Source organism: Oncorhynchus kisutch, linkage group LG17 (assembly GCF_002021735.2).
Source record: "Oncorhynchus kisutch isolate 150728-3 linkage group LG17, Okis_V2, whole genome shotgun sequence".
In the NCBI taxonomy this organism is placed as follows: domain Eukaryota; kingdom Metazoa; phylum Chordata; class Actinopteri; order Salmoniformes; family Salmonidae; genus Oncorhynchus; species Oncorhynchus kisutch.
The window spans coordinates 10,310,056-10,331,807 of record NC_034190.2 but is presented as its reverse complement, the minus strand read 5'-3'; the positions used below and the strand labels follow the sequence as shown (position 1 = coordinate 10,331,807).

Below are 21,752 nucleotides of genomic sequence, written 5' to 3'. Positions count from 1 at the left end.
CTCTCCATCCCTCCCTCCCTCCCCCTTCTCTCTCCATCCCTCCCTCCCTCCCCCTTCTCTCTCCATCCCTCCCTCCCTCCCCCTTCTCTCTCCATCCCTCCCTCTCCCTTCTCTCTCCATCCCTCCCTCCCTCTCCCTTCTCTCTCCATCCCTCCCTCCCCCACTAAAAGCCAGATCAGAAACAGCTTTCATTACTCAGGTTCAGTTAGGCCATTAGATGACATTAGAACTCCCTGCTCCACTCTCCTCTGTCAACAAAAGGGGAAATAAGTGAAAACACCAGGATGTTTGTGCCTCCAAAACCTTTTCTCCCCACTCGTCTGGTTTAGAATCTCTGGACTAATATGCTAGCCAATTTTTTCATTTATTTTGTAAATGTTTTATTCTATCCTCCTGAGCCTCTTTACTGAGTGGGAACTTCAACTCCCCAAACTCCTCTCAATAGCCCTTAAACCAGACACCGCTCCCCTCGTGTTGTCTACGACACCAGGGGTCAAACTGGAGACCCCATAGCCCCAGTGATTATTACAGCTTCAACTTACCACACACACACACGCACACACACGCGCACACACACACACACACACACACACCTCCCTATCTGCCTATTGAAGCCCTGTCTCTGTCTAAAGGAATTATTGATGAACTTGAGAAGAACCCCTCTAGTCTTTGCCTATGCCACTGGGATATTGAGAGAATCTAACAACAGAACTGAATCAAATAAACTGTGTGGAGGAATGGCCTACGGCAGGATTGGAATGGGCTGGATCAAACACATTTAGAGTACATCCCTGACACAAAAGCATTACTTTAATGCTATCCTCTACCTCCGCGGTATTCAAGATAAGTTTTTTATAAAAGTGAGAGGGATATTTCACCCCTGGAGACCAACACAGGTGTGCCTTTCAACTAGTTTAGAGAAGTTTTCAAAAAACGGAATATTCCTGTTTTTCTGTGATAGTTCCACACTATGAGGTTGAAATAACACTGTTGACATGTTTGTGTACGGGCTGTTTGAAGCATGTTCAGTTGGGAAAGAACTATTGGCCACATCATGACGTCACAATGTGATCCTATTATAATAGACCAATGACTGTTCATCTGGGTAAGGGAGTGGGCTCTAGACCATCCTATCAGCCAATCAGGGCTGTTTATGTAAATATCTTAACGCCCACACGCTCAGACAGAGCATTTCAAGGGCCAAATATTTAAAAAAATATATATTGTGGAGTTATTTTAAGTAAATAAAACACGTCAGTTATTTATTAGACATAAAGAGATAATTAAAACAATTTTAATAGAACGACTGCATGGGGGCTTTAATAGTGCAACAACACTGATAACAATATTAGTCATCCATGCTGTAAGAATAGAGAGAAAATGTTTGGTGAACACAAGCCAAAACGCACAGCAGCTAGCTAACTCCATATCTGTCCCCACATCATTATCATTATCATCATCATCATCATCATCATCATCTCCATCTCTGTCCTCCCATCATCATTACTGTGACCTGACCATGGTCTTAGGTCAGCAGCTTTACACTCCCCCCCACACACACAAACATGCAATGTTCTGTTGGTTGGGGTTAATTGTTAAACACCAGTGAGAGAGTGAGAGAGAGTGGGAGAGAGTGAGAGAGAGTGAGAGAGAGCGAGCGAGAGAGTGAGAGACTGTGAGAGAGTGTGAGAGTGTGAGAGAGTGAGAGAGAGTGAGAATGAGAGTGAGAGAGAGAGAGAGAGAGAGAGAGAGAGAGAGAGAAGCACAAACTGCTACTTAGCACAGACACCAGATCAAGCCATTACAGGTCTGTGCCATGGCTAGCCACCAGCCGCCTCTGCATCGCTACTACTGATGGAAGCTGGGAGCTGAGTGTCACGGTGTGTGATCTCCATACCTCAGGGAGATGTTGAGGCTTCACGGGGGCTTGTTTAGCGGTGTGTGTGTGTCTGTGTATATGTATGTTTTCACACACCTGTGTGTGTTTGTGTGTGTGTCTGTATGTTTGCACACACCTGTGTGTGTGTGTATGTGCGTGTGTGGGTGGGTGGGTGTGTGTGTGGGTGGGTATGTGTGTGTGTGTGAGTGCGTGCGTGCGTGCGTGGGTATGTGTGTGTGTGTGTGTGTGTGTGTGTGTGTGGGGGTGTGAGTGTGCGTGTGTGTGTGTGTGTGTGTGTGGGTGGGTGGGAATGCCTGAGTGCGTGGGTATTTGTGTGTGTGTGTGGGTGGGTGGGTGTGTGTGTGAGTGCGTGGGTGTGTGTGTGGGTGGGTTTGTGTGTTTGCGTGTGTGTGTGCGTGTGTGTGTGAGTGTGTAGGTGTGTGTGGGTGGGTGTGTGTGTGAGTGCGTGGGTGTGTGTGGGTGCGTGCGTGCGTGCGTGTGTGCGTGTGTGTGAGTGGGTGGGTGTGTGTGTGGGTGGATGGGAGTGTGTGAGTGCGTGGGTATGTGTGTGTGTGGGTGGGTGTGTGTGTGTGTGTGAGTGCGTGGGTGGGTGTGTGTGTGGGTGTGAGAGTGCGTGCGTGTGTGTGTGTGAGTGCGTGGGTGGGTGGGAGTGCGTGAGTGCGTGGGTATGTGTGTGTGGGTGGGTGGGTGGGTAGGTGTGTGTGAGTGCGTGGGTTTGTGTGTTTGCGTGTGTGTGCGTGTGTGTGTGTGTGAGTGGGTATGTGTGAGTGCGTGGGTGTGTGTGTGTGGGTGTGTGCGTGTGTGTGTGTGTGAGTGCGTGGGTGTGGGTGTGTGTGTGTGTGAGTGCGTGCGTGCGTGTGTGTGCGTGTGTGTGTGAGTGTGGGTGTGTGGGTGGGTGTGTGCGAGTGCGTGTGTGCGTGTGTGTGTGAGTGTGGGTGTGTGGGTGGGTGTGTGGGTGGGTGTGTGTGTGTGTGGGGGGGGGGTGAGTGTGGCAGACCAGAGTCTCATTAAGACAGGGGGAAGCTGGGAGTCAGGACTCTCTATCTGTTACTGGCACAGCCTTTACATAGAGAGCCTGCGGGCTATGACTGTCATGAGAGGAGAAAGGAGAAGGCCACACAGTGGTAACAGCATAGGGCTTTAGGTTGCACTGACTGACATGTGTGAGAATTCAATAGAATAGAATACTCTTCAGTGGACTACTCCAGAGGATTTGCCATTGTGGTTGAAAAGAAAGTGCAGTGGACAGACAGACAGACAAACACATACATTTCTCTCTGTCTTCCTGTTAAGGTAACTACAAGCTTCACTCCATTGATCTATGTGCGTGCACAGGGGTGGAGTTTGGTTTTTGGAGTAGCGCCAGTCCCACTCCCACCCACAAGGTGGCGGTAGAAACATTTTTAGTTTTTGTCTTGTAATTTTGTGAAAGCAAGGAAGACTTGCCTTCCCTTTTGCTTGTAGTAGCTAGCTGGCAGCTTGGCAAGTTAGCTAGCGTTTTTAGCTTCCCACATCTCAATGTGAAATAATCATATTTATAATTTAAAAAATAGGACCTGGCCAATATTGTTCTACTTGCCAGTGTAAACTACAACATTATCCCAGTTTAATATGCTGCTTGTGTATTTATTAACATCAGCAAAAAAATCTGTCATCATGTTTTGGTCACAGATAAAAAAAACACCTGGCTAGCTAGTTGGCTACAGTAGCGTCTACCATTTCACAATCGCCTGGAATCACTAGTTATTACTTCTAAACAAAATACCTTTTTGGGTGGAATCTTGTTGTTCGGGTTACTGTTTGAAATGTCACTACGATTATATTTGGTTATCAATGCAAAATAGGCTACTTCGATGAATAGCCTATAGATCAGACAAAGGAACCAAGCGACATAACTGCCCCCGCGACAGGAATTATACGGATTGGTTCAATATTCCGGGTAGTAAAAAAGTATGTAAAATGCTAGAGCGTATCACAAGGAGCCGCCCTTTTGTGATGAAAAAACGCCATCGCAATGCTCCGAATCTTGCGTCTGTGTAGAGCTTGTAGTAAACTTTACACATCCAAAAGGCCACCAGAGTTTAATTGTCGTTGTGGTTCAGCTCGTCAAAGAAGAAAGGCAACTGGGATAAATTATCCAGATTAGTGATAAAAGTATTGATGTCATAGTGATGCATTTATAATTTATGGCAAGGAATGATGTAATTGGAAATGCAATCATGTAAGTATTAATTGTGGTGCTGATGTGGCTTTTTGAAAAAAAAAAGATAAACACTTTTTCACCAATTAAAATCCCTCCTCCTCTTCACTCTCATGACGTATCTCCCCCAAATAATAAAATCTGTCAACTGTAACTAACGTTGAGACAGAGCAACCCATGTCACGGGTTAAAACCTGAGAATATGAAGGGAATTTGACAAAGGAGAGTATTAAACTTTGTGAGGCTGAGTACAAACCTGGTTCTTATGCTTTGAAAAAAAACTTTGCCTTGCCCTAGGTAAAAATTCTAGGCGATCGATGACTCATAAACTAAGTCATGGTAACTCAAATAATATTGTCGATCAATGCTAGAAACCCCAGAGCCTTTCTGAGTCCCTTTAAGCCTGAGCTGTCACGAAAAATTATTATTCAACATTTCCTTAAGGTTATGGTCTAATCTCCACCCCCGCCCTGATCCTTTCACACACTGCGTCGACACGCCTTAGATAATGACTTAACCACGCTGCACAACCTTGCCACACCCGAGCCCGGCGTCTGCCAGGGCTACTAATGTCTCCCCAATCCAGAACTATCCAGATAGACAACAAAGAAAAAGAGAAATGCCAAAGACAGCCAAGATAGACTTAGAGAGACTGGAAAAACACACAAAAACACATTATTCATATCCACACAGTCCAGTTCTGGTGTTGAGGGACAAAATGTGCTTTTTTTTAATACATCAGACAATGATGCATTCTGGATGGAGAGCTCACAGGAAGTGCTGTGGTCCCCACGGGTAGCAAACAGTTTCTCAATGTTCTGTGTCATTGAGGTTGATTGAAACGTGGGTGAAGCACAGCAGATGGGAGCAGGAAATGATGCCAGAGCTTTGTGGGATAACCCGCCACCACATCCTCCCTCAGTCCAGTCCAGCTCAAAGTGAACGCACCAGGAGTTGAGTGGATGAAAATGCTGCTACAAACTCACTCCAATCATTAAAATCACTATTTAACCAACAATCCATCTATTGTTGTGACTACCTGGACCTACCATTTCGTATTGAAAACAAACCATATGATTTGAATGAAAATTATTTGAATAAACATGAAAAAGGTGAATGTAAGAAGATCACCATTTTAAATAGGCTACATGTCATATTAAACAGCATATAAACACTCTCAATAGGTCAGGAGCCTACAAATAAACACATTGTGAGTGTGACAGGGACATTAGTCAGGGACATTAGGCCCTCAGCATTTAAACAACATTTCTTTGTATTAAAACATTATAGTCTATAAATTGTGCATACAGGCTGTGACTTAGCCTACTTAGAATGAAATATAAATGAAATAAAAAATGACTTATTGGTGTCTTTGAATTCATTTTTAGAAACATGAGTTTGTCCAGTCTGTGGCTTCAGGCTCATGTGATGGTGTCTGGAGAGCCGGCCAGCAGCGGGGAATATCCTCCCCACACTTGCCGAGCCACTGGGGATGCTAAACACCCTTTAGGCCACTCTTGCCAGGCGGCGCAGAGATGCATAGTTGTTATTTCACTTTTCTAGAGGTAGTCCTTAATTAGCTACCCACCTCGTTCCTTTCTTTTATCATGTGCACGTAGTAAGTACACCATCATGCTTTGGGGATATGTGTCATTTCAGATTCCACAATGATTCTTTAGTTGTGGATAATACATCACTGCACTCCCTCTCTTGGTTCTCATCTTTGTAAGTCACCTTGTTTTAGCACCTGTGTGTTTTATCAGTTTCTTTATGAAAAGATTTAGCGAACTGCAAGACAGTAGCTAAAGCAAGGGGCTATAGTAGCACACAGTAGCACTCCTGTCTCAGCCTCCAGTATTTATGCTGCAGTAGTTTATGTGTCGGGGGGCTGGGGTCAGTTTGTTATATCTGGAGTACTTCTCCTGTCCTATTCGGTGTCCTGTGTGAATCTAAGTGTGCGTTCTCTAATTCTCTCCTTCTCTCTTTCTTTCTCTCTCTCGGAGGACCTGAGCCCTAGGACCATGCCCCAGGACTACCTGACATGATGACTCCTTGCTGTCCCCAGTCCACCTGGCCATGCTGCTGCTCCAGTTTCAACTTCCACCTGACTGTGCTGCTGCTCTAGTTTCAACTGTTCTGCCTTATTATTATTCGACCATGCTGGTCATTTATGAACATTTGAACATCTTGGCCATGTTCTGTTATAATCTCCACCCGGCACAGCCAGAAGAGGACTGGCCACCCCACATAGCCTGGTTCCTCTCTAGGTTTCTTCCTAGGTATTGGCCTTTCTAGGGAGTTTTTCCTAGCCACCGTGCTTCTACACCTGCATTGCTTGATGTTTGGTGTTTTAGGCTGGGTTTCTGTACAGCACTTTGAGATATCAGCTGATGTACGAAGAGCTATATAAATAAATTTGATTTGAATTTGATGTAGACTACAGATGCATGCTGGGCCGGGGATGCCCTGAGCTCGTGAAGTGAGCGCTACTGAAAAACTAACAGAGCAATATTGGAGGGGGTGAGATGGCCGAAGCTCCACGCTCCATTCAAATTGGGTAAGCTCCGCTCCTCGCTTCGCTCCAGTCAAATTGGGTAACCTCCGCTCCTCGCTTCGCTCCAGTCAAATTGGGTAAGCTCCGCTCCTCGCTTCGCTCCAGTCAAATTGGGTAAGCTCCGCTCCTCGCGTCACTCCAGTCAAATTGGGTAAGCTCTGCTCCTGGCGTCGCTCCAGTCAAATTGGGTAAGCTCCGCTCCTCGCGTCGCTCCAGTCAAATTGGGTAACCTCCGCTCCTCGCTTCGCTCCAGTCAAATTGGGTAAGCTCCGCTCCTCGCTTCGCTCCAGTCAAATTGGGTAAGCTCCGCTCCTCGCGTCACTCCAGTCAAATTGGGTAAGCTCTGCTCCTGGCGTCGCTCCAGTCAAATTGGGTAAGCTCCGCTCCTCGCGTCGCTCCAGTCAAATTGGGTAAGCTCTGCTCCTCGCGTTGCTCCAGTCAAATTGGGTAAGCTCCGCTCCTCGCGTCGCTCCAGTCAAATTGGGTAAGCTCTGCTCCTCGCGTTGCTCCAGTCGAATTGGGTAAGCTCTGCTCCTCGCGTTGCTCCAGTCAAATTGGGTAAGTTCCGCTACTCGAGTCGCTCCAGTCAAATTGGGTAAGCTCCGCTCCTCGCGTCGCTCCAGTCAAATTGGGTAAGCTCCGCTCCTCGCTTCGCTCCAGTCAAATTGGGTAAGCTCTGCTCCTCACTTCGCTCCAGTCAAATTGGGTAAGCTCTGCTCCTCGCTTCGCTCCAGTCAAATTGGGTAAGCTCTGCTCCTCACTTCGCTCCAGTCAAATTGGGTAAGCTCTGCTCCTCGCTTCGCTCCAGTCAAATTGGGTAAGCTCTGCTACTCGCTTCGCTCCAGTCAAATTGGGTAAGCTCCGCTCCTCGCGTCGCTCCAGTCAAATTGGGTAAGCTCCGCTACTCGAGTCGCTCCAGTCAAATTGGGTAAGCTCCGCTCCTCGCGTCGCTCCAGTCAAATTGGGTAAGCTCCGCTCCTCGCTTCGCTCCAGTCAAATTGGGTAAGCTCTGCTCCTCACTTCGCTCCAGTCAAATTGGGTAAGCTCTGCTCCTCGCTTCGCTCCAGTCAAATTGGGTAAGCTCTGCTACTCGCTTCGCTCCAGTCAAATTGGGTAAGCTCCGCTCCTCGCGTCGCTCCAGTCAAATTGGGTAAGCTCTGCTCCTCGCGTCGCTCCAGTCAAATTGGGTAAGCTTCGCTCCTCCCGTCGCTCCAGTCAAATTGGGTAAGCTCAGCTCCTCCCGTCGCTCCAGTCAAATTGGGTAAGCTCCGCTCCTCGCGTCGCTGCAGTCAAATTGGGTAAGCTCTGCTCCTCGCGTTGCTCCAGTCAAATTGGGTAAGGTCCGCTCCTCGCGTCGCTCCAGTCAAATTGGGTAAGCTCCGCTCCTCGCGTTTCTCCAGTCAAATTGGGTAAGCTCTGCTCCTCGCTTCGCTCCAGTCAAATTGGGTAAGCTCCGCTCCTCGCTTCGCTCCAGTCAAATTGGGTAAGCTCTGCTCCTCGCGTCGCTCCAGTCAAATTGGGTAAGCTCCGCTCCTCGCGTCGCTCCAGTCAAATTGGGTAAGCTCCGCTTCTCGCGTCGCTCCAGTCAAATTGGGTAAGCTCTGCTCCTCGCTTCGCTCCAGTCAAATTGGGTAAGCTCTGCTCCTCGCTTCGCTCCAGTCAAATTGGGTAAGCTCTGCTACTCGCTTCGCTCCAGTCAAATTGGGTAAGCTCCGCTCCTCGCGTCGCTCCAGTCAAATTGGGTAAGCTCTGCTCCTCGCGTCGCTCCAGTCAAATTGGGTAAGCTCCGCTCCTCGCGTCGCTCCAGTCAAATTGGGTAAGCTCAGCTCCTCGCGTCGCTCCAGTCAAATTGGGTAAGCTCCGCTCCTCGCGTCGCTGCAGTCAAATTGGGTAAGCTCTGCTCCTCGCGTTGCTCCAGTCAAATTGGGTAAGCTCCGCTCCTCGCGTCGCTCCAGTCAAATTGGGTAAGCTCCGCTCCTCGCGTTGCTCCAGTCAAATTGGGTAAGCTCTGCTCCTCGCGTCGCTCCAGTCAAATTGGGTAAGCTCCGCTCCTCGCGTCGCTCCAGTCAAATTGGGTAAGCTCCGCTCCTCGCGTCGCTCCAGTCAAATTGGGTAAGCTCTGCTCCTCGCTTCGCTCCAGTCAAATTGGGTAAGCTCTGCTCCTCGCTTCGCTCCAGTCAAATTGGGTAAGCTCTGCTACTCGCTTCGCTCCAGTCAAATTGGGTAAGCTCCGCTCCTCGCGTCGCTCCAGTCAAATTGGGTAAGCTCCGCTCCTCGCGTCGCTCCAGTCAAATTGGGTAAGCTCTGCTCCTCGCTTCGCTCCAGTCAAATTGGGTAAGCTCCGCTCCTCGCTTCGCTCCAGTCAAATTGGGTAAGCTCCGCTCCTCGCGTCGCTCCAGTCAAATTGGGTAAGCTCCGCTCCTCGCGTCGCTCCAGTCAAATTGGGTAAGCTCCGCTTCTCGCGTCGCTCCAGTCAAATTGGGTAAGCTCTGCTCCTCGCTTCGCTACAGTCAAATTGGGTAAGCTCTGCTCCTCGCTTCGCTCCAGTCAAATTGGGTAAGCTCCGCTCCTCGCTTCGCTCCAGTCAAATTGGGTAAGCTCTGCTCCTCGCGTCGTTCCAGTCAAATTGGGTAAGCTCCGCTCCTCGCGTCGCTCCAGTCAAATTGGGTAAGCTCCGCTTCTCGCGTCGCTCCAGTCAAATTGGGTAAGCTCTGCTCCTCGCTTCGCTCCAGTCAAATTGGGTAAGCTCTGCTCCTCGCTTCGCTCCAGTCAAATTGGGTAAGCTCCGCTCCTCGCGTCGCTCCAGTCAAATTGGGTAAGCTCTGCTCCTCGCGTCGCTCCAGTCAAATTGGGTAAGCTCCGCTCCTCGCGTCGCTCCAGTCAAATTGGGTAAGCTCCGCTTCTCGCGTCGCTCCAGTCAAATTGGGTAAGCTCTGCTCCTCGCTTCGCTCCAGTCAAATTGGGTAAGCTCCGCTCCTCGCTTCGCTCCAGTCAAATTGGGTAAGCTCCGCTCCTCGCGTCGCTCCAGTCAAATTGGGTAAGCTCCGCTCCTCGCTTCGCTCCAGTCAAATTGGGTAAGCTCTGCTCCTCGCGTCGCTCCAGTCAAATTGGGTAAGCTCCGCTCCTCGCGTCGCTCCAGTCAAATTGGGTAAGCTCCGCTTCTCGCGTCGCTCCAGTCAAATTGGGTAAGCTCTGCTCCTCGCTTCGCTCCAGTCAAATTGGGTAAGCTCTGCTCCTCGCTTCGCTCCAGTCAAATTGGGTAAGCTCCGCTCCTCGCGTCGCTCCAGTCAAATTGGGTAAGCTCCGCTTCTCGCGTCGCTCCAGTCAAATTGGGTAAGCTCTGCTCCTCGCTTCGCTCCAGTCAAATTGGGTAAGCTCTGCTCCTCACTTCGCTCCAGTCAAATTGGGTAAGCTCCGCTCCTCGCGTCGCTCCAGTCAAATTGGGTAAGCTCCACTCCTCGCTTCGCTCCAGTCAAATTGGGTAAGCTCCGCTCCTCGCGTCGCTCCAGTCAAATTGGGTAAGCTCCGCTCCTCGCTTCGCTCCAGTCAAATTGGGTAAGCTCTGCTCCTCGCTTCGCTCCAGTCAAATTGGGTAAGCTCCGCTACTCGCGTCGCTCCAGTCAAATTGGGTAAGCTCTGCTCCTCGCTTCGCTCCAGTCAAATTGGGTAAGCTCCGCTCCTCGCGTCGCTCCAGTTCCTCTCACATACTCTGGCTAGCACAGTTCGAGAAGACATAAAATATACAAAACATGTCCACAATGAAATATATACAATTGCCTGACCTTGGGGAGAAGATATTTCAAACGGAACCCAATTCTAGTTCAATGTCAGATGGCTGTGCTGGTGAAGGCTTTGCATGAAATTTCATAAAAGGCCCCTTTGTGAGGCACTTGTCTTCTACTAATGGTGAATTCTAAGGCAGTCTGTTCTCTCCACACCTTTAAGACTACAGACAAGCCCCAAAAATAGCCTGAGCCACTAGTCTTATCTCTGACTTTAAACACCATTTTCTAGATATTTAAAAACTCATTAAGAATGACTGAATGGGGCCAGTTGGCATTTTGTGGCAAATATCCCGATTCTGAAGCCTCTGAGTTACCATGAAATCTCCAGGTGTGTACCGTATAAACACAGAACACATATGTACACACACACACAAACGCATGCACACACACACACGCCAGATACTGCTGCTAATCTGTGTGATCTCCTCTCTCACAGTCTGTGAGTTGAAGGATGATGACTCAACGTTTTCTCAAGTCTCCAAGTCATTGTGAAGGAGGAGTCCTTAAAGATGGCCGCTGTGTTGTTAACTATGTGCTGATGTCCGCTGATTGACAGCCTGGGAGTCAAATGCCGATGTCAGATCCACAAAGCGGCTGTTCATAGGGAGCCAAAGACCCGTCGGCATCACCAGAACGGATGGACATTAACTCCAAAGCCAAATCAAACTGCGTGACATTCAATACACAATTTCTGTGCTGTGTGTGTGTGTGTGTGTGTGTGTGTGTGTGTGTGTGTGTGTGTGTGTGTGTGTGTGTGTGTGTGTGTGTGTGTGTGTGTGTGCGTGTGTGTGAGAGAGATCATTGTGTCTGCAAGTCTCAGGGTGGCTGGAAACAATATCTCAATTAGACCGGTCGGAGCTCAGAGAGAGAAAGAGGGTGAACTAACCAGAGGCGGTTCTTCCTGCTGTTCTGCTGGCTCAGTCTTACCTCATTAGGGCTGAGCAGAGGACAGTGTACAGGGAGACAAAAGTCAGCTTTGGGAGATTGATAAACATGGTGGGAGACTAGAGCGAGACATTAGGGATGTGAGGGATGAGAACATAATAGAGGATCTCTGGTATGACACAACTCTGAGTTCCACCATTCATCATTCGGGGACTTCAAAATGGCCGCCACCTTGGGCCTCTCTCTGCACTGCAGGGACCTCCAGCAGAGCACAGCAGCAGAACGTAGGCCCTTAAAACACAGGACAATGTAGTCCAAAACAGGCAGTTTTTTCATGAATAGAGATGGGTAGTGGACAGGAGAGAGGGTGAGGAAGGGGAGAGAGTGGAGAGTTGTCTTACCCGTAAGAGTGACTGGGACTCCTCCTTGGCCTTGCCATCGGTGGGTGAGGAGTACTGCTGCGCCAGATGCCCAGGTTTGTCGGCCCCACCGGGAGTCTGTCCTGGAAGGAAGGCCTTGGTGTCGACCCCCCCCAGACTGAACACCAGGCCTGGGGAGTCCCTGAGCTTCACTGAAACCCCCTTCTGCTGCTGGTGGTGGTGCTCCTGGGAGGCAGCCACGGCGTTGAGTAGACTCAGGGCGCCCTGGGGGAACTGGGCCGGACTACCCCTCAGGATGTCCCTGGCCCGCTCCTTAGGCACCCACACAAGGCCTGCTGCGTGGGCTTGGACCTGGGCCTCTCTGGCCTCCATCCAGCCCTTGGACCCCTGGGCCTCCTTCTCGTCCAGGGCCTCGCTCTTCACCCCTTCGGCCCCGGGCCCTGCCTCGGCGGCGCGGCTCTCTGGGGGAACCAGGCTGTAGAGCTTGAGGTCGCCCTTGCTCTCCTCCTTGATGCTGAGGGTGGAGGGGGTTGTGGCGGAGCAGCCGTTGGTGGTGGCGGAGGAGGCGGAGGTCTCTTTGCAGTGGGCCGTGTTGAAGTGATCCAGCAGTGACAAGGTGTCGGAGGCGGTGAAGCTGCAGTGGCGGCACCGACAACAGCCGTGGACTCTCCTACAGGGAGCAGACAATCGAAGGGTTAATAAAAGAGGGACAGTGTTAACAAAGAGAAAGCATGCATCGACAGGGAGAGGGAAAGAGAAAACCTTGGATCATTGTTACTCTAACTTCCGCGACGCATATAAGGCCCTGCCCCTACCTCACGACTCCATTTTGTTGATCCCTGCCTACAGACAGAAACTAAAAAAAGAAGCTCCCACGCTGAGGTCTGTTCAACGCTGGTCTGACCAAGCTGACTCCACACTCCAAGACTGCTTCCATCACGTGGACTGGGAGATGTTTCGTATTGCGTCAGATAACAACATTGACGAATACGCTGATTCGGTGTGCGAGTTCATTAGAACGTTTGTTGAAGATGTCGTTCCCATAGCAACGATTAAAACATTCCCTAACCAGAAACCGTGGATTGATGGCAGCATTCGCGTGAAACTGAGAGCGCGAACCACTGCTTTTAATCAGGGCAAGGTGACTGGTAACATGACCGAATACAAACAGTGCAGCTATTCCCTCCGCAAGGCTATCAAACAAGCTAAGCGCCAGTACAGAGACAAAGTAGAATCTCAATTCAACGGCTCAGACACAAGAGGTATGTGGCAGGGTCTACAGTCAATCACGGACTACAAGAAGAAAACCAGCCCAGTCACGGACCAGGATGTCTTGCTCCCAGGCAGACTAAATAACTTGTTTGCCCGCTTTGAGGACAATACAGTGCCACTGACACGGCCTGCAACGAAAACATGCGGACTCTCCTTCACTGCAGCCGAGGTGAGTAAGACATTTAAACGTGTTAACCCTCGCAATGCTGCAGGCCCAGACAGCATCCCCAGCCGCGCCCTTAGAGCATGCGCAGACCAGCTGGCCGGTGTGTTTACGGACATATTCAATCAATCCCTATACCAGTCTGCTGTTCCCACATGCTTCAAGAGGGCCACCATTGTTCCTGTTCCCAAGAAAGCTAAGGTAACTGAGTTAAACGACTACCGCCCCGTAGCACTCACTTCTGTCATCATGAAGTGCTTTGAGAGACTAGTCAAGGACCATATCACCTCCCCCCTACCTGACACCCTAGACCCACTCCAATTTGATTACCGCCCAAATAGGTCCACAGACGATGCAATCTCAACCACACTGCACACTGCCCTAACCCATCTGGACAAGAGGAATACCTATGTGAGAATGCTGTTCATCGACTACAGCTCGGCATTCAACACCATAGTACCCTCCAAGCTCGTCATCAAGCTCGAGACCCTGGGTCTCGACCCCGCCCTGTGCAGCTGGGTACTGGACTTCCTGACGGGCCGCCCCCAGGTGGTGAGGGTAGGCAACAACATCTCCACCCCGCTGATCCTCAACACTGGGGCCCCACAAGGGTGCGTTCTGAGCCCTCTCCTGTACTCCCTGTTCACCCACGACTGCGTGGCCACGCACGCCTCCAACTCAATCATCAAGTTTGCGGACGACACAACAGTGGTAGGCTTGATTACCAACAACGACGAGACGGCCTACAGGGAGGAGGTGAGGGCCCTCGGAGTGTGGTGTCAGGAAAATAACCTCACACTCAACGTCAACAAAACTAAGGAGATGATTGTGGACTTCAGGAAACAGCAGAGGGAACACCCCCCTATCCACATCGATGGAACAGTAGTGGAGAGGGTAGCAAGTTTTAAGTTCCTCAGCATACACATCACAGACAAACTGAATTGGTCCACTCACACAGACAGCATCGTGAAGAAGGCGCAGCAGCGCCTCTTCAACCTCAGGAGGCTGAAGAAATTCGGCTTGTCACCAAAAGCACTCACAAACTTCTACAGATGCACAATCGAGAGCATCCTGGCGGGCTGCATCACCGCCTGCTACGGCAACTGCTCCGCCCACAACCGTAAGGCTCTCCAGAGGGTAGTGAGGTCTGCACAACGCATCACCGGGGGCAAACTACCTGCCCTCCAGGACACCTACACCACCCGATGTTACAGGAAGGCCATAAAGATCATCAAGGACAACAACCACCCGAGCCACTGCCTGTTCACCCCGCTATCATCCAGAAGGCGAGGTCAGTACAGGTGCATCAAAGTTGGGACAGAGAGACTGAAAAACAGCTTCTATCTCAAGGCCATCAGACTGTTAAACAGCCACCACTAACATTGAGTGGCTGCTGCCAACACACTGACACTGACACTGACTCAACTCCAGCCACTTTAATAATGGGAATTGATGGGAAATGATGTAAAATATATCACTAGCCACTTTAAACAATGCTACCTAATATAATGTTACATACCCTACATTATTCATCTCATATGCATACGTATATACTGTACTCTATATCATCTACTGCATCCTTATGTAATACATGTATCACTAGCCACTTTAACTATGCGACTTTGTTTACATACTCATCTCATATGTATATACTGTACTTGATACCATCTACTGTATCTTGCCTATGCTGCTCTGTACCATCACTCATTCATATATCTTTATGTACATATTCTTTATCCCCTTACACTGTGTATAAGACAGTAGTTTTGAAATTGTTAGTTAGATTACTTGTTGGTTATTACTGCATTGTCGGAACTAGAAGCACAAGCATTTCGCTACACTCGCATTAACATCTGCTAACCATGTGTATGTGACAAATAAAATTTGATTTGATTTGAAGAGTGGGAGACAACATCATCGGGAAATGAATACCGGCTTGGTCAACACTGTAGGTATTATTCTGTTTTATATATACTCAGGGTTTTCCCGCTTTATTTAATAATATAAATAATACTATTTAAAACTTTTATAGCGCTATTCATTACATAAATAATAATAAGTGCTTTATTGATCCCAGGGAGATACCACTACTCCACATGACTGTACGTATACAGACCTAATCAACTAAAGATATTGTAAAAGGCTCAGCTAAAGCTAAAATACAGGGTCCTTCCACCTCGAAAAGCATAAGAACTACGATTTTGACACAAACCACCCCAACAACAAGTATTCAGTATCAGTGCTCTGTGTCTGACAGGTAGCACAGCGCTGCGGCTCTGAGTATTGTTTCTTCATCCTATGTAATGTATTCCCAGTGAATTTGGTCGTTTTTTGGGGGGGGGGTTTTAACGTTAAATGGATAATTAAAGGGATAGTTCACCAAAATTACAAATTGGTTTCCTTAGCCTGTAAGCGGTCAATGGTCCACCATAATTTGCAAATAAATTCTTAAAAAATCCTACAATGTGATTTTCAGGATTCTTTTCTCATTTTGTCTGTCATAGTTGAAGTGTACCTATGATGAAAATTACAGGCCTCTCTCATCTTTTTAAGTGGGAGAACTTGCAGAATTGGTGGCTGACTAAATACTTTTTTGTCCCACTGTACTTGTTGTTGGGGTGGGATTGGCATGGGGTGAGGGGTGTGGGGGGTCCATGGGTGGCTCTTCACAATTTCTTTGGATTCTTCATTTCTTACTCAATATCAGAACAAAGTTTGGTCCAAATCTGATTTTGGGTACTATATTTTTTTGAATATTATATGAATCCAATAAATTAAAATGGTCAATTTGGATTCAATCAATTAGCTTAATTTCTCAGAGATCAAATGAATGTTCCAGGAATGCTAATCTTGTCTGTTTCTAACTACATGATTTCAGAACAATCTGAGATGGTGGGTGTCATGACTTGCTGAAATGACATGTAAGACCTTTAGACTTTTTTCTTATGATCCCATGGCTAACACTGTTTGGAGAAAAAGCAAACCTCATACAGGAAGCAGAATATACCAGCCCTAGTCCCCACTTCCTGATGATACTCTGAGAAAAAAATCGATGAAGTTGTTATTTCAATCAAAAAGTTACGAGTTCAATCAATAATATTATTTAAATTGAATGAATCTCACTGTCTCTAGCCATCTCACATGCATTCTCCAACCTCCAATCATCATATATCAAATTGACCAATCATTATGATTCACATGCATTCTCCAACCTCCAATCATCATATATCAAATTGACCAATCATAATGATTCACATGCATTCTCCAACCTCCAATCATCATATATCAAATTGACCAATCATTATGATTCACATTCATTCTCCAACCTCCAATCATCATATATCAAATTGACCAATCATTATGATTCACATGCATTCTCCAAACTCCAATCATCATATATCAAATTGACCAATCATTATGATTCACATGCATTCTCCAAACTCCAATCATCATATATCAAATTGACCAATCATTATGATTCACATGCATTCTCCAACCTCCAATCATCATATATCAAATTGACCAATCATTATGATTCACATGCATTCTCCAAACTCCAATCATCATATATCAAATTGACCAATCATTATGATTCACATGCATTCTCCAACCTCCAATCATCATATCAAATTGACCAATCATAATGATTCACATGCATTCTCCAAACTCCAATCATCATATATCAAATTGACCAATCATTATGATTCACATGCATTCTCCAACCTCCAATCATCATATATCAAATTGACCAATCATTATGATTCACATGCATTCTCCAAACTCCAATCATCATATATCAAATTGACCAATCATTATGATTCACATGCATTCTCCAACCTCCAATCATCATATATCAAATTGACCAATCATTATGATTCACATGCATTCTCCAAACTCCAATCATCATATATCAAATTGACCAATCATTATGATTCACATGAAAACTTCAGCTAAATAAGCAGTTGGGTTTTCCACAGAAACACAATGAAGCATCACTCCAGAAACACACTGCTTTCATTTCCTGTTGATGTAGCCACGTCACCATAGAGACACCCAACGTATGCGTTGGTGCCCAAATAAATAAACACAACTGCATTGCCCACTCCTGTTTATTTTACCAGCATCAACAAGAGAGCTTGGAGTGTGGCCATTCATCCATAGCCTCATCTCTTCAGACTTACACGCACACACACATGACCACTAAGAATAACTACATTGTTGAATAGAGAACTTCTCTGTGACTCTAATCTGATTATACCCCAACTGAAACCCAAACAAAACAAACAAAAACAATAACTTAGAAACAAATTACCGCTATTGTTTTGGGATACAGGAAATTACATCTACAGGAATGAATTTGTACTGTTGCATTCTAGGATTTCCCACTGACAAAGTATTACACCGTACAACACTGATTGTTTTATACCAAATAAACATGTTGGTGTGTCAAGGTTAGGGTTTTCCGGTAACAGTCGGCTTTTGTCTGATTAAAAAAATATATATAGGAAAGCCTAAAAATAGAATTGGCACCGCGAAAATAATAAATAAATTCCCAGTGTGAAATAATGTTTTTAATCCTCTTCATTGATGGAAATACATTTGACAGGTCATGCTTATCGGTATACAGGTTCATTTGCATAATTTAGTGGAATTAAATTGGTGCGTGTGTACAGCATATTCCTTATGCATCTTACTTATTATACGCATACAGCATACAGATAAAGAGGCTTTTGAGCGGGAAATCTGTCACACAGCAAAAGCATAGGCAACAGAAGGCTGGCGTCATCAGCGTGTCACACACCACTTTGCAATGAGCTGGAAGCAGTATGTATTTTAAAAACATCAATTCAGCAAAAAATTAAACAGACCTTTTTTTCAGGACCCTGTCTTTCAAAGATAATTTGTAAAAATCCAAATAACTTTACAGATCTTCATTGTAAAGGGTTTAAACACTGTTTCCCATGTCACTAACAGCTTACAGACGGTAGGCAATTAAGGTCAAAATTATGAAAACTTAGGACACTAAAGAGGCCTTTCAACTGACTCTGAAAAACACCAAAAGAAAGATGCCCAGGGTCCCTGCTCCTGTGTGAACGTGCCTTAGGCATGCTGCAAGGAGGCATGAGGACAGCAGATGTGGCCAGGGCAATAAATTGTAATGTTCGTACTGTGAGACGCCTAAGACAGGGCTACAGGGAGACAGGACAGACAGCTGATCGTCCTCGCAGTGGCAGACCATGTGTTACAACACCTGCACAGGATTGGTACATCCGAACATCTCACCTGCAGGACAGGTACAAGTTGGCAACAACAAATGCCGAAGTTACACCAGGAATGCACAATCCCTTCATCAGTGCTCAGACTGTCCGCCGTGGCTGATAGAGGCGGGACTGAGGGCTTGCAGGCCTGCTGTTAAGGCAGGTCCTCACCAGACATCACCGGCAACAACGTTGCCTATGGGCACAAAACCACCGTCGCTGGACCAGACAGGGCTGGATAAAAGTGCTCTTCACTGATGAGTCACGGTTTTGTCTCACCAGGGGTGATGGTCAGATTTGTGTTTATCGTTAAAGTAATGAGCGTTACACCGAGGCCTGTACTCTGGAGCAGGATCGATTTGGAGGTGGACGGTCCGTCATGGTCTGGGGCGGTGTGTCACAGCATCATCGGACTGAACATGTTGTCATTGCAAGCTATTTTAATGCTGTGCGTTACAGGGAAGACATCCTTCTCCCTCATGTGGTACCCTTCCTGCAGGCTCATCCTGACATGACCCTCCAGCATGACAATGCCACCAGCCATACTGCTCGTTCTTTGCATGATTTCCCGCAAGACAGGAATGTCAAGTGTTCTGCCATGGCCAGTGAAGAGCCCGGATCTCCATCCCATTGAGCACGTCTGGGACCTGTTGGATCGGAGGGTGAGGACTAGGGCCATTCCCCCTAGAAATATCTGGGAACTTACAGGTGCCTTGGTGGAAGAGTAGGGTAACAACTCACAGCAAGAACTGGCAAATCTGTTGCAGTCCATGAGGAGGAGATGCACTGTAGTACTTGATGCAGCTGGTGGCCACACCAGATACTGACGGTTACTTTTGATTTTGAACGCCCCCCCCCCCCTTTGTTCAGGGACACATAATAACATTTTGGTTGGTCACATGTCTGTGGAACTTGTTCAGTTTATGTCTCAGTTGTTGAATCTTGTTAGGGTCATACAAATATTTACACATGTTAAGTTTGCTGAAAATAAATGCAGTTGACAGTGAGAGGACTTTTTTTTTTGTTTCTACTTAATTGTCTGAAACCTCAACATTTTGTTTCATATTATAAGGCATGTCTTACCTTGCTTCAAAGTAGCCAAAATCGGACCATATCAGTGGAGGCACTTATTTGATATCAACTTTCATGTATTGTCCAGTAGCCAAAGGAACAAGTGTGATCATATTAACAACTCATGTAGTTGCTGCATATTAGTTCTCCCTTCTTTCAATTTTTTTTACAGTGTTTTCCCACTAATTGCATAATGAACATTTGACTGTAGCCTCCTGCCTTGTGTACATTGCTGTGCTAATAATGTGAAGAAATAATAGTTTATCAACATTTGAAGGTAAACGTTCTGATCTGTTGCATCAGACTCATTGATTTTTAACGTTGTTTTTTTTATGTAGGCTTGGCCTAATGGTTGTATGAACTTGGGATCTATCGTCCCACAACTGTCCCAGAGTCTGCTTGGAATAGGCTTTTTCTTTCTCGACAAGCTGACCAATAGAATAGGTCAACGTTTCTACTATGGGGGATAGTAGATTGACACAGGTTAGTCATTTTGCTGTTCATTACTTGTCTTGTTGGCTGAGAAAAAGTAAATGTGGTCAGTTATTCTAACACAGTGGTTCCCAAGCAGGGGTGCAATGGGGTTACATAGTCTGTCCACAGGAAGTACTTCAGAAGACTCATGAGATCATAGACCTACTGGTAACATGCACATGAAGGGGTACTTCAGGGGTCCTCCGGGCAGAGCAAAACTCAGTTGGTGGTACAGTACTTCAGAATTCAGTTGGTGGTACAGTACTTTAGAACTCAGTTGGTGGTACAGTACTTTAGAACTCAGTTGGTGGTACAGTACTTTAGAACTCAGTTGGTTGTACAGTACTTTAGAACTCAGTTGGTGGTACAGTACTTTAGACCTCAGTTGGTTGTACAGTACTTTAGAACTCAGTTGGTGGTACAGTACTTTAGAACTCGGTTGGTGGTACAGTACTTTAGAACTCAGTTGGTGGTACAGTACTTTAGAACTCGGTTGGTGGTACAGTACTTTAGAACTCAGTTGGTGGTACAGTACTTTAGAACTCAGTTGGTGGTACAGTACTTTAGAACTCAGTTGGTGGTACAGTACTTTAGAACTCAGTTGGTGGTACAGTACTTTAGAACTCGGTTGGTGGTACAGTACTTAAGAACTCAGTTGGTGGTACAGTACTTTAGAACTCAGTTGGTGGTACTGTACTTCAGAACTCAGTTGGTGGTACAGTACTTCAGAAATCAGTTGGTGGTACAGTACTTCAGAACTCAGTTGGTGGTACAGTACTTCAGAACTCAGTTGGTGGTACAGTACTTCAGAAATCAGTTGGTGGTACAGTACTTCAGAACTCAGTTGGTGGTACAGTACTTCAGAACTCAGTTGGTGGTACAGTACTTCAGAACTCAGTTGGTGGTACAGTACTTCAGAACTCAGTTGGTGGTACAGTACTTCAGAACTCAGTTGGTGGTACAGTACTTTAGAACTCAGTTGGTTGTACAGTACTTTAGAACTCAGTTGGTGGTACTGTACTTCAGAACTCAGTTGGTGGTACAGTACTTTAGAACTCAGTTGGTGGTACAGTACTTTAGAGCTCAGTTGGTGGTACTGTACTTCAGAACTCAGTTGGTGGTACAGTACTTTAGAACTCAGTTGGTGGTACAGTACTTCAGAACTCAGTTGGTGGTACAGTACTTTAGAACTCAGTTGGTGGTACAGTACTTTAGAACTCAGTTGGTGGTACAGTACTTTAGAACTCAGTTGGTGGTACAGTACTTTAGAACTCAGTTGGTGGTACAGTACTTCAGAAATCAGTTGGTGGTACAGTACTTCAGAACTCAGTTGGTGGTACAGTACTTTAGAACTCAGTTGGTGGTACTGTACTTCAGAACTCAGTTGGTGGTACAGTACTTTAGAACTCAGTTGGTGGTACAGTACTTCAGAACTCAGTTGGTGGTACAGTACTTTAGAACTCAGTTGGTGGTACAGTACTTCAGAACTTAGTTGGTGGTACAGTAACCCTAAAAAGGTTGGGAAATACTGTACTAACATCAGAATTTTTAAAGAAGGTGCGCACATCGTTAAATCCTCGACTTGCATGTTCTGTTAACAGGAATTACCGTAAACTACATGTGATTTCTGTCATTCTGATCACCATGGGTAGACACCCTAATCAGGTTACGCAGCCAACGCATAGGGGTCCGGTAAATATCTCAAATGTTCGGTAAATGAAAATGCTGCTGGTCAAATGTCCAGTGCCACATTTTCCTAACAGAAACCATGGTGTGTGTATTGTGTTGGTGTATAAAGTGTGTGTGTGCG

The 21,752-nt window shown here is 46.7% G+C and overlaps 1 protein-coding gene across 2 annotated transcripts in view; it reads right to left on the bottom strand.

Moving 5' to 3' along the window:
• The window catches only part of LOC109881751 (zinc finger transcription factor Trps1), a 226,975-nt gene that overhangs the window by 145,532 nt on the left and 59,691 nt on the right, over positions 1–21,752 (bottom strand). For both annotated transcript variants that reach the window (XM_031795093.1, XM_031795094.1), the window contains exon 5: positions 11,726–12,374. In XM_031795093.1, coding sequence (XP_031650953.1) covers positions 11,726–12,374 — 649 coding nt within the window. The remainder of the gene's footprint in view (positions 1–11,725; positions 12,375–21,752) is intronic.